Below are 13,997 nucleotides of genomic sequence, written 5' to 3' on the forward strand. Positions count from 1 at the left end.
GAATCAGCATTCCCCAGCAGTGCAATGGGGCATGACCACTTCCCCTACAGAGTAAGACGTGATTTTCTGTGGGGGATGGTGGGGTCAGGAAAGATTTATTCCAAGTGATGAATTTGTACAGGGTATTTAAGGGTGGCAAATGGGTGGGAGGGTACTCTTACCATAGCGAATAGCAGAATTTTCACAGTGGCTTGAAATAGGATGGGGAACCATGAGTGACTGGTTCCAGAACACAGCAAGAAGGAGTGGAGGGGGTGGAGAGATGGATGTTGGGGCAGGAGCCTCATGGCATTTTGTAGAGTCTCTTCTCCCTCCCTTGTCAAGCAAGAGGCCTCTAAGTCCAAATGTCCTTTCGAGTCCTCAAACAAAGGTTGACCAGTCCTGTAGGCCCAGAACTACAACTGCTACTGCTACTAAGTTGCTTCAGTCATGTCCGACTCTGTGCGACCCCATAGACGGCAGCCCACGAGGCTCCCCTGTCCCTGGGATTCTCCAGGCAAGAACACTGGAGTGGGTTGCCATTTCCCTCTCCAATGCATGAAAGTGAAAAGTGAAAGTGAAGTCACTCAGTTGTGTCTGACTCTTCGCAACCCCATGGACTTCAGCCTACCAGGCTCCTCCATCCATGGGATTTTCCAGGCAAGAGTACTGGAGTGGGGTGCCACTACAAAGGCCTCCTATAATCCCTGTGAGTAGGACTCTAGTCCACAAGTTTCTAGAAGCAGCTTGAGGCCAAATTCCAAAGCCATTTCTGAAGTGGGTGCTCAGGAAGGTCTCTACGTAGGCAGGTTTAAATCTAGTCGAAGACATCAGCAAGACAAAGCTTGCCTGGGAGTATCAAGAAACGTTCTCTCTGCTGCTTCCTGATTATTTATCAATGCAAGACTGTGATTTGTCTTTGTGAGGAATGGGCTTCCCAGGTGGCACTAGTGGTAACGAACCCGCCTGCCAATACAGGAGATGTAAGAGATGCAGGTTCAACCCCTGGGTTGGGAAGATCCCCTGGAGGAGGGCATGGCAACCACTGCAGTATTCTTGCCTGGAGAATCCCATAGACAGAGGAGCCTCATGGGCTGCAGTCCATAGGGTCACAAAGAATCAGACATGACTGAAACGACTGAGCATACACGCACGTACACACTGAAAATAGTACCAAGTGAGTAAGGAATCTGAGACCCATGGTAGGAGGTAGATTAATCTCTATCCTGATTCTAAATGGTAAGCACAGGAGCATAAACATCTCCAGACTTGTTCAATTGCCACTCTGTCTCAACTGGGCTGTAGTTGCTGGGGGAGCTCTGTGCCCCTCACACAGCCATGCTGGCCATTTGCAGAACACCCGAGGACCCCAGGCCTCTCTGCTGAAAGCCCCACTGACAGCAGCACACCGGGGAAGGGAGAGAAGGCTGATGGAAGGGAGTGGTGCTGAGAACTGGTGCTAGAGCTGGAATGACAGCTGGACAGAGTACTGAATGGGAGGCTGACTCCTTCTGCCCCAGGGGTGGTGTTCAGTGGCCAACTTCTCTCCTTGGAGCAGGCTTTGAAGGATCAAGATTATCCACAAAATAGATTTTGTCTATTTTATGACAAAATCCCACAGTTCTCATCTTGGAGGTTCCCTTCCCTAAAGTGAAAGGACTTGTCAAGTAAAGAGGATTAACAAGAGTCCTGGAGAGAGGAGCTTGGTTGAAGAGGAAATGATTCCCATGTCACATGCTTCCATGCTGGGTTCCAGGCAAAGGGACTGAAAGCTTGTATTGAGTCAATGAGGGGTAAACCAGACGCAGTAGAGTTAGCAAGAAGCTCCCTTGCTTCCTTATCAAGAAGGGGTTCGTCTCACTGCTCCCAAACCTAGACCAGATTTTCCCCTACTTTTTAAAATCATTATAAAGGAAAAGGAAACTATGGATGACCAGGAAAAGCTTATCTGAGGAGATGAGAATTAGTTCAAGACACAAAGGAGGGAGAAAGCAAGAGAAAGGGGATTCTGGACAGTGCCGTTGGTGAGGAAAGCGCTTTGTTAGAGGAAACTAAAGGAAGCCAGTGGAGCAGAGACAGCAAGACAGAACAGTGCAGAGTGAAGTCTGAGAGTCAGAGGCAATGCTGGATCATCAGAGCACTGTTCGAATATACCCAACATCTGCCTGACCTGGGGTTTCCTCACTTGTTCTGGGGTCCCATTGCTATCCTTCATGTAACCATTACACTTTGGACTTCTAACCTATAAAGTTTTTCTCCACAGGAGGGAGATTATTTAAAATATAGCCTTTCTTGAGCGTTAATGATCAGATTATAATCAATAATGCTTATCCATTACACATAAAGTACTTGACATATTTTTAAGCATTATACACACACAAAATTGGGGCTTCCCAGGTGGCACTGGAGAAGGCAATGGCACCCCACTATGGTACTCTTGCCTGGCAAGTCCTTGGACGGAGGAGCCTGGTAGGCTGCAGTCCATGGGGTCGAGAAGAGTCGGACACGACTGAGCGACTTCACTTTCACTTTTCACTTTCATGCATTGGAGAAGGAAATGGCAACCCACTCCAGTGTTCTTGCCTAGAATCCCAGGGACGGGGGAGCCTGGTGGGCTGCCGTCTATGGGGTCAAACAGAGTCGGACACGACTGAAGTGACTTAGCAGCAGCAGCAGCAAGTGGCACTAATAGTAAAGAACACATCTGCCAAACAGGAGATGTAGGAGATGCAGATTCAATCCCTAGGTCTGGAAGAGGAAATGGCAACCCATTCCAGTATTCTTGGAGAAATCCATGGACAGAGGAGCCTGGCAGGCTATAGTCCATGGGGTCGCAAGGAGTCAGACATGACTGAAGCAACTGAAGCACACACACATACACACACAAACACACAAAATCAGTTTTCAAAAAATTTCTTTTAATAAAAACCAGTTCCTAGAACATTAAATCTTGTATAGATATAAAAACATTTCCTCATGTTGCAAGGAGAAAACATAGGTTAGGAGATTCATCTGAGGTTCTAGCTGTTGGTTCACTAGAACAGCAGCTTTGAACAGAATTATAATGCAAGTGATATGTGTAATTTTTAATTGTTTAGTAGCCACATTAAAAAAGATCAGGTGAAATTAATTTTAATAATATATATATACATATATAGTTGCTGCTTCTTCTTTTTTAAATTTATTTTTATTTGGAGAATAATTGCTTTATAATGTTGTGCTGTTTTCTGCCATACAACAATGTGAATCAGTCATAAGCATACATATATCCCCTCCCTCTTGAACCTCCCTTCCACCCCACTATCCCACATCGCTAGGTCATCACAGAGCACCAGGCTGAGTTTCCCTGAGTATTTCACTAAATTTGATATATGAGAAATGATAGTTTTAATGATTGGATTTCTATAACTGTTTAAGTGATTGATTTATATAGTCAATTAAAAAGTTATTAATAAGGTATTTTAAGTCTTTTTCCAATGAGATAAGCCATTGAAATCTGGTTTAGGTTTTATAGTCACACTAATCTCATTCTGGACTGGCCATATTTTAAGTACTCAACAGCTACAGGTGGCTAGTGGCTATCATACTGGACCCTGTAGCATTGAAGCCTTATAGAAGAAGGATTGATAACTCTCTTTTTATAGGTGTGAACATTGACGCCTAAAGCTTAATTGACAAGGCACTGAACTGGTTGTGGATTTGAGCTGTGAGTAGATTCTAAGTTTTTTGTCAAGTGTTCATTCAATGGATCATACTACCCTCCCCTTGGGAATAAGAAGGGGTGGGGGCAATAGCATTACCTGCAATGAGTAGCTATTTGTTCTAGAGACTACGGTGGGACTGTGCATGTGTGCATGCTTAGTTGCTCAGGCCTGTCCAACTCTTCGTGATCCAATGGACTGTAGCCTGCCAGGCTCCCCTGTCCATGGGATTCTCCAGGCAATAATACTGGAGTGGGTGCATGCGTGCATGCTCAGTCACTTCAGTCATGTCTGACTCTGTGTGACCCCATGGACCACAGCCTGCTAGGCTCCTCTGTCCATGGAGTTCTCCAGGCAAGAATACTGGAGTGGGTTGCCATTCCCTTTTCCAGGGATTGAACCCGAGTCTCCTGCATTGCAAGCAGATTCTTTACCATTTGAGCCACCTGGGTGGGGCTTTAGACTCTATGTAACCCTTTGGAGTGAGACTACTTCTCCCATTTTCTATATAAGGGTTATATAGCCTCCAAGTGCTTTTGTAGTGGCAGGATGATATCAGTCTTTCAAAGCAAACAGTGCTATCAATATTTAGAAGACAATGCATAAGATTAAAGCCTGTTGAACTTGGGTGGTTTAGAATACCACACGGATATCCCCAGAAATTCCTTTGACAAGCTACTAGTCCTAGGAAGACTATACTTTAGCTTGCCAAGTACCAAGACTCCTGATCCAGTTCATCCATCTCTGGCCCCTTCACCCACTGCCCCTGTTCCAGAAACATATAATTAGAAGACAAAGAAAGGACTCAATTGCCCCAGGAGGTCTAGCTGTGAACCAAACTCCAATGTCATTTAAATAGACTCTTTATGTACCAAGGACAAATCTAGTAACAGAGAGCGGGGACCAGAGGAAGCAACCATTCCCTGAGTCAAGGCCACAGCCCTTGACAGTGAGCTAAGGGGCTGAGGCCAGCATGTATCTGTCTACTGCAACCACGCAAGCAGGTATCCTAGGGCACAACCCAAGAGTGACCCACAGATGTGTTAGTTGGCCAGGAAAACAATCTCAGCTGATAAAGACCAAGGCCTCTGCTCCACAGGTGAGCAAAAGGAAGCTCAGAGTCATAGTAACTCCAGAGTTCATGCTCATAAGAACTTTGCTGTATGCCTCCCTGCTATGTGTAAAGCTCCGAGCTGGTAGAGAAAGCCAGCTCTTAAAAAAGCAAAGCAGGACAAAATACCCCCAAATCTAGTCTGTCAGCACAGAGAACTATTCGCAGTTGGAATCAGGCCTCAGTATTTTTTTTTTAAGCTGAGGCTCCCTCCCTTTCTGCTACCTACGGGTGCAATTTCCAGTGCTTTCTCCAAAAGAAACATTTGGCTTTCTATAGAGAACCTCTGAGACCTCATGTGACTGAAAATGGAAGAGGGGGAAAGAGGCCCTCCTCACGCCCCACCCCAAAACCCCCATGGGGAAGCTGAGGTTAGGCCCCTGTAGATCGATTTATTTTAGGAGGCACTTGGTTCTGAAGCATTTGTTTCAGAAATTACCCCTGTGCCCCATCAATAGTAGCTTTTCAACGGCTCTTCCCGGGTGGCCTTGTCTCTTTTAAATTTCATTTCCTGTTGGAAAGGATAAACAGGTAAGTGTTTAATGCCACTGACTGGACTCATTTAACAGAAAACCAGGATCAGCATGAAGCTGGGGAACCAGAGTGGGACTGATGGGTGAAACAGAGCTGAGAAGCCAATCTGGGATTACAAGTGGAATAGAGCAGGTCGATGAACAGAAAGGCATTAGAGAATACCAAGTGACAGACTTTTATTTTACTTCTTCTCCATGTAAGGGCAATTGTCCCACTGGAGGAGGGAATATGAATGCAATGAGATAGCGTAATCAGCTGCCATGTTGGGCATGGCTCCCTGGACTTAGCCTGGAGGCCTTGGTGGGAATCCTGGCACTACCACTCATCAGCTTTGCCCTTCAGCCAAGTTCTTTAACCCCCTGAGCCTCAGATGCCTGTCTGTGCTACTGCACAGGATGCTGTGAATTCAAATGATGCCTTCACATGCTTGGCAAGTGCCCCACCCCTAGTAGGAATTCACACATAATAACTATAAATTGGCACAGATGGTGTTGGAACCCATACAATTTAACACATGTTTTCCACTACACACCAGGCACTGTGTTGGGCAATAAGAGCTGCCAAAGGATAAGAGAGCCCTGACTTTAAAAGAGATGGGCCCAGAATTGATGATGTCAATACAGCCTGGTAAGGATTTGCAGCAAAACATATATGGGGCGATATGGCACACCCACATTAAATGTTTTGAGGTATTATTGATAGCATGGTCAATGGGGTCAATGAAAGGACTCATAATTGTCTATTTCTCCCTCTAGAAGGCAAAGTCCACCAAGGCTGGAATGTTGTCTTAGTGTCTGTCTAAGCACTGTGGGGAAAAGCGGGTGAGGGAATGGCTAAGGTGATGTTCTAATCTCTGAACTACCGTATTATCTTGAATCTATCTTTCAGTTCACCACTTCTCTCTACAGCTGAGTACATCTACTGTTTAACGCATTTGATGAATTTTTAATTTCTATAACTCTATTTTTAAATTACAGAATTTCTATTTAGTTCATGTAAAATGTCTACTTTTCGGTCATCTTATCCTGTACTTGCCCTATGGTTTCTATTTCCTCTTTTACCAGAAAACATGTTAAACATACTTACTCTCTCAAATTGATCTATTGCTTGTAGTTTCTAAGATAGGAACTTCTCCATGTCTTTTGTCTGACTCTCACTAATGGTGGCTTTTTCCCTCTCTTCTACACACTAAAATATTTAAAAGTACACTTAACATCAGGAGTTTTGTTGTTTTGTGGTTTTGAGTTTTTAAATTTTGTTTTTTGTGGTAAACCCATGCAACATAAAAATGTTGAGACATTTTTATGACTTGGCTTTAGGCTGCCCCTCTCAGGATCTCATAGTTTAATCAATTCCAGACACAGTTTTTACATTATCTTCTTGGTTTGTGGCTTGTGCACTATAAGAGAAGTACCCCAACCCCATACCCATGTAGAGCGTAGGCTGGGGTTTTAATTTTTTTGAGGGTGATCCCAGTGGCCCAGCATAGTTGACAGACTTCCCTATTCAATCTTCGGCAGAAATTCCCTTATTTCATGCTAAGGCCCTTCATTCTTCATTGACAGCCTTGGTAAGGAGTTTGTTTCCTATTGCCTCAGCTCTCATCCCCATAGGATTCTGAAACTCTAGCCCCCTAAGAATCATACATATTTCCCATGTTTTCACAGGACCTTTTGTTTCATTCCTTCCCACTGATCACTGCTTGCTCTTCATTTCAGGCACCTGGGGATTTCTCCTTTCTGCACACCAGCCTGGTGATGGATTTTTTCCCCCTTGTATATTTACACTAACATCTCTCTGTGATCGGAAGGAATGTCCCTTGACAACTCTATCCGACTAGAAAGATTTCATTATGCCTTTAGATACTAGTCTTTCTCTCTCAGCTCTGAGTTCATGATGGACAGAAACCTTGGTCTGATTCATCTTTTGATCCTGATTCTTCAGACTATGCCCAGATCAGAGTAGGAAGCAATAAAGATTTCATCATTCAATGAACAAACGAATCAATCGTCTTTCACTTACACTCTCAATGGGAAGTAGAGATCATACACTAAATATCTTCTAGAGAAAGAAGACATCAAGAAGCCCTGGAAAGCCATTCATGCTCTCTGGGAGGCCATGCTAACCGATCAAAGGAGTTTGGCCACTGCCTTAGTTTCACCCTTTGACCAGTAGGTTCTCTACTCTTGATAGTACTTCTTTCTTGAAGGGCTGCTGCTGCTGCTGCTGCTGCTGCTGCTAAGTCGCTTCAGTCATGTCTGACTCTGTGCGACCCCATAGACGGCAGCCCACTAGGCTCCCCCATCCCTGGGATTCTCCAGGCAAGAACACTGGAGTGGGTTGCCATTTCTTCTCCAATGCATGAAAGTGAAAAGTGAAAGTGAAGTCGCTCAGTCGTGTCTGACTCTTAGTGTCCTCATGGACTGCAGCCTACCAGGCTCCTCCATCCATGGGATTTTCCAGGCAAGAGTACTGGAGTGGGGTGCCATTGCCTTCTCCGAATTATAGTGCTAGTCTGCTAGAAATTCATAGTCTGGCAGGCTAGGTTCTTACTGGTAGCTTTGTTGCCTTTTTAGCACATACTGATTTCCTTCGGGGCTTCCCAGGTGGCTCAGTGGTAAAGAATCCACCTGCCAATGCAGAAGATGCAAGAGACGTGGGTTCGATTCCTGGGTCAGGAAGATCCTCCGGAGCAGGAAATGGCAACCCACTCCAATATTCTTGCCTGGAAATTTTCATGGACAAGGAGCCTGGAAGGCTACTGTCCATGGGGTTGCAAAGAGTCAGACACGACTGAGCACACACACATTATGTCCTTCTAGAGCCATAACTGGAACTTGATCAGCAACATGTAATGTGTAAAGATATATACTTCTTTCTGTTGGTTCCATAAAGAGCTTGCCAAGTAAATTCACATACTCGAAAGCCCCTGGCACAGTGCTTAGCACGGAGTAGGCACATTTAGTGCACTTATTTCTTCTTTTCCATTAAAAATATCCACAAATATTTGTTGAAAATCTATTGCCTCCTAAGCACTATGCTTGGTGCTGAAGATGGAGAGGCGTAACATATTTTACGTCTCTGTTTTAATTCTTACTTAGAAAAAGAATGTCCAGGGACTTCCTTGGTGATCCTATGGTTAAGAATCTGCCTTGCAATGCAGGGGATGTAGGTTTGATTCCTGGTCAGAGAACTAAAATCCCACATGCCATGAAGCAACTAAGCCTGTTCATCACAACTAAGGAGCCAGTGTGTCATAACTAAGACCTGACACAGCCAAATAAATAAATATTTTTTTAAAAGAAAAAGAATGTCCACATCAAATTTGACAATAAAAATTACTGCAAATGTCCTCTGATCTAAGGTGAAAAGACATCTCACCTCATCCTGCCACTCTAAAATGCCTAAAAAGTATAACCAGCAAACTAAATTTGCCTATTATTGTTTTATAAAGTAACAGTCTCTTTCCTTAGGGAGGAAATCCAACTCCCATTGAATACATGAGCAGACAAAGGAGAACTGATCATAAAAGGCAATTTTTGACAGTGACTTTTGAGCTCCTTTCATCACTATAATTCCAGAACCTAGAATCATGCCTGAATTAAATTAGAAACTTGATAAGACTGTTGAATGTGAGTATTCTTACACATATATATGGATATAGCCCATCCATATATATGACTCTAGATACAGTAAGACTCACTCATCATTCCACACATATTTATTGAGAATTTCTTATGAATGAGAGTATGTACTAGATTTTTTGATAGAGACAGGAGAAAGAAAAAAAAGAACAAAATAGATATTCTACCTACTAGGAATTTCCAGGTGTAAGGGCAAGATAGACAATTATGTAAATCACCATGATATAACACAGAAAATGCTAAGAGATGAACATAAGAAAAGACTGTGGGGTTCCAGTACTCTTCCCTGGAAAATCCCATGGATGGAGGAGCCTGGAAGGCTGCAGTCCATGGGGTTGCTGAGGGTCGGACACGACTGAGTGACTTCACTTTCACGAATTGGAGAAAGAAATGGCAACCCACTCCAGTGTTCTTGACTGGAGAATCCCAGGGACGGGCGAGCCTGGTGGGCTGCTGTCTATGGGATCGCACAGAGTTGGACACGACTGACATGACTTAGCAGCAGCAGCAGCATGGGGTTCCAAATACAGAAAGGCTACTTCCTGCTGAGGGATTAGATAAGACTGTGGCTAATATAGACTATATGCTCAAACTTAAGTAATGTGTTACCTGGTGGCTCAGACAGTAAAGAATCTGTCTGCAATGTGGGAGACCTGGGTTCGATCCCCGGGTTGGGAAGATCCCTGGAGGAGGGCATGGTGACCCTATCCAGTATTCTTGCCTGGAGAATCCCTAAGGACAGAGGAGCCTGGTGGGCTACAGTCTATGGGATCACAAAGAGTTGGACATGACTGAGCGACTAAGCCCAGTAGAGGGAGAGAGTGGGGACCGGCAAGGAAGGAAGGGCAACTCAGATGGAAAGAACAGCTTAGACAAAAGGCAGAAGCAGAAAAGCACAGGATATAGACAATGAAACAGAAAGTTGGCTGGAGACACATAAAAGAGCAGTCTAAAGAGAAATAAGCTGGAAAGGTAGGATGAGCCAATTGCAGGGGGTTTGAACATGGCCTGATTTATCTTCCAGGACATAGGATCTCTATAGAGTAGCCAGTGCTTAGCATATGGTGGGTCTTAATTAATGCTACAACAGCCGCATAGCAGGAGCCTGTTCTCCAGCTGCACACAGGAAGTGGCCATCTGTACACGCAGGCAATTACAAACCTTCCAGATACTCTGCCCTGAACCCTGCAAGCACATCAAATACTCACCGTAAAAGGTCACCCAACAAACATCTCTGATCAATCCTGGCTCAGGCAGAATCAAATCCTCTAAATAAGATCCACTGGATGCAGTGTCAGGAAGGTCAGAAACTACCCTTTTTCACATCTTGAAGCATTTTTACCATGTGGAACTCTTTAGAAGCAGAAGGGAAAGGAAAGAGAGAGGAAAAAAAAAAAAAAAAACCTCTCCAGAAATAATAGAATTCCAAGTAATTAAATGTTAACTGATCACAAAGTTAACAGGGGATTTATTTTGGCCCCTGCCTCCTTCTGGTGATCTAAAAAGCAGTTGATTTCAAGGACAGCCATGCCAGGAGTAAACCTGGCGTTTCACGCCTCCCCTCCTCCACTTCCGCCCTGCGTGTCCCCACTGTGTACCTTTGTCGAGCTCACTTGAAATGTTCCATGATGAGGTAGGCACTAACTCAGCAGTGACTGACAACTCTGTTTCTGAAAATAAAGAGAAGGGAGGGGAGAAAGACAAGGGCAATATTAAATATAGTAACTTATGGACTGTTAGAAGCATTACAGGAGATTTCCAAAGGCCCTGCCTTCCGAGAGAGACTACGCAGTCCCATAGCTTATTAAACTTAAATGTCTGCTCAGCCTGCCAGGCAGAGGCGCCTGTATTATAGAGGCTATCCAGACAAACATACTGGAGGCCAGATTTGAGGATTTTTTCCTTTAAAACACAGGCTTGAAAATTAAATACAAATATTTCATTGACAAAAAACCAAACCTGCAGAAATGACCAAACATGATCAAATACAAACTCTTCCTTTTCTTGTTGAAAGACCAGTCTTACGTTAATAAAGTCAATAGTCTTTCCATGAAACATGAGATCAACATTGCTCCTGATGCTGGTTTCATTTGTGTTTGTGAATTCATAGCATTTCTCTTAATAGACAAATTGGTTTCTTTATATTGAAACCTTCAGTCAAGACAAATGGAAGCTAAGGATTTTAATATGGAGAGTAATTTGTGGAAACCAAAATTCAAAGATAACTTTAAAAACCACCATAAATTAAAGCAAACATGCAAATCCAAAATATTAAGGACATGATACACTATGAAAATTTTCAAACTCTTTATGATATACTGTAGTATACAAACAATGCTTTTATTAAAACCCATGACACATCCTACTAGCACATTTTAATAGGATTGCATTAATCTCCCTTTAGGCCATGTACACACACACACACACACACACACATCTATTACAGAGCTTTTGTGCTAGGTAGGATCTCAGAGAGCCCAGAGACTGGGTCATTAGATCTATGGCACCCATGCTATCACATCCGCTTTCTTCAGATATCATTGATCAATTATGGATCCTTTTGCCTATAAACCTGGGATCTGCCTTACAGCCTTTCAACACGGTTCTTTTAGGTAGCCACTGAAAACGGATCTGTGTTAGAATGCAAGGCAGAGGAAGAACTAGTATTTAAACCTAGGTCTGTCTGACTCTACCACCCACACACCTCCTGCCAGCCCATGCTGCCCAGTTGTTAAGCCTGAAACCTGACTTGTTTTTCACCTTACTTCTCTCTGGCTTTACCCTTTCACCAAGATAAGCACACTCTTCTACATTTCCTTATTTACTGATGGAGGCCATCTGCCACATGGCCATAGAAGCCGCATGCCGTCATCAGTGAGCTTTGCCAAGGACAGGATGTTTACCCACGGAGACCTTGCAGAGGCCACTTCTAGCTTGTCTACTGAGTCTCTAATCAACCTGCCATGCACAGCAGAGACAAAGGGGTTGTTTGGTTTGTGCAGACCTTCTTGGCTTTCTTCTTCCCCTATCCAGGTGGGAAAGAAAACAGGTGGGAAAGAAAGTAGACAAGCCACACAAAACCTACCCACCCCAAAAGGCCCCGGTCACCTCCCACATCCTGAGCCAACAACAGCATGCATTCTTTTCAGGGGAACCGAAGTCAGATGGGCAGTAAGGCTGGGATCTTACAGCAAACAGAATTCCAAAATATGAAGCCAAAAAGGAAAATTTGCCCAAGTAAGAAAACTGCTTAATAGAAAACCACTGGAGAAGGCAGTGCTCCTGTTATCAACCACTTGTCCTAGAAATGGGTGTTTCATGAAGGTGATTTTACCAGGAAGTGCTAATTGTCTACATTCTAGAGGCCTCCACGTGTGACTCCAACCACAACTCCACTCTGACCCCCCTGCTGCTGCCACCCACTTTGGCTCTTTGAATAAAGGCCCCTTGTTTGCAGTATTTTGGACCATTGTGGTTCCTCTTATAAAAAGGCTCATCAAGCACTCCAGTACCCAGACTTCAGGGAGCTTGGGAATAGAAGCATGGCAGCCACAGCGGCCACTCAGGCAAAGAAGCAAAGGGTGGGGAAGTGGTGGGATTAAGACAGATCTTGACAGCATTTACATTCAATATTTTCATAGCTTCATCTTACTGCTGCTCACAGCTAAATTGCCAGAAACATAGGTTTCATTTTACAGTATTAATTTTATAGAAAGTAAGCTATATGTCATTTGGTTTTTCTAGCCTGAATTTGAATTGCTGATTGAATATAATTTGAGACTGATGACAAATGAATAGATTCTTGGCACTGCTAACAGTAAAACTGTTCCCCCACGTGTCCCTGGACACTAATTACCACTCAGTTCTTGCGCTACAGAAAAGATAATTTCAATTCATAACCTCATTAATTGATTGTGATGATTCTGAGGAATTTTGTTCTCAGCTTCAAGATCTATTCCTTGAGATAACCACATGTTCAGCTCTTCAGATAAAATGATAATAAAAACAGATAAAATAGTTTTAAATATGAATATTCTCCCTGACAAATATTATCTTCTTAGGCTACTTTTTTTTTTTAAGTAAGGCTGGATTATTTAATGTGAAAAGTTTAATGTTAGTAATTGTCCCTCACAAAAATGATGTTTAATAAGCTTCCCCCTCACCTCCTGAAAAGAAGACTGACTCTTAAGTGAGAAAAATTGAGCACATCTTGATTTAAGCAGCCTTGATTCCAAGGTCAGCAGCAGCCTTAGAGAGATGTGACCACCAGTCTTGACCCTACGGGACCTCCAGTGATGGATTCAGTTCCTCTCTCACTCTCTTTACTGTGGCAAAAGGATGAGATATTTAATACCAGACTAGCAGCCTCTCTTTGCGTAACATCACCGTGATAATAGCAAATTCGTACATGCCAACTAGGAGACAGTAGAATTTTTAATGAAAATACACACCTACATTAAAATACTAATTTCTGCCACTATTAGTAATGTTGTGATCAGGACCAAGTTACTTAACGTCTTTTGACCACTATTTTCTCATCTGAAAAATGGGGACAATACAAGCCATCTCATAGGAAATGTGGTAAGGACTAGAGCAGATTATCAACCAAAGGGGTCCTGCACCCAAGAGGGTGCCCAGCATAGAGTGGATATTTAAGATCTTTCATGCCTTTCCCTCTGTCTAGAAAGGCGGATGAACATACTCTGCATGGATATACTCCAGTTTAGTGGCTGTGTCACTGTCTCAGTTTGAAATAACACATTTGCTGTACTTTAAGAAAGACTCTATTTTGCATGCCTTACTAATCCAAGATGATCTTTTCATTTTGTGAGGTTTTCCTGAATCAGTCACCAGTTCTTTTAGAACATCAGTGTTTTTATGTGGTTTTATCCAATTTAGGCAAATCCAGTATGTTTGAGAAAACTCCATCCCTTATCTTTCCTGACCTCTGCAGGAGGGCAAGCCATTCTTCTCCGGAGTTGATCAATAGGAGCTATTATCTTTGCAGTTTCACTGATGAGTGACTTT

General features: G+C 43.3%; 1 protein-coding gene across 1 annotated transcript in view; it reads right to left on the bottom strand.

The window, feature by feature from the left end:
• The window catches only part of ROR1 (receptor tyrosine kinase like orphan receptor 1), a 472,088-nt gene that overhangs the window by 198,048 nt on the left and 260,043 nt on the right, over positions 1–13,997 (bottom strand). The window contains exon 2 of the mRNA XM_070367903.1: positions 10,568–10,639. Coding sequence (XP_070224004.1) covers positions 10,568–10,639 — 72 coding nt within the window. The remainder of the gene's footprint in view (positions 1–10,567; positions 10,640–13,997) is intronic.

The sequence above is a fragment of the Bos mutus genome, chromosome 3, assembly GCF_027580195.1.
Source record: "Bos mutus isolate GX-2022 chromosome 3, NWIPB_WYAK_1.1, whole genome shotgun sequence".
In the NCBI taxonomy this organism is placed as follows: domain Eukaryota; kingdom Metazoa; phylum Chordata; class Mammalia; order Artiodactyla; family Bovidae; genus Bos; species Bos mutus.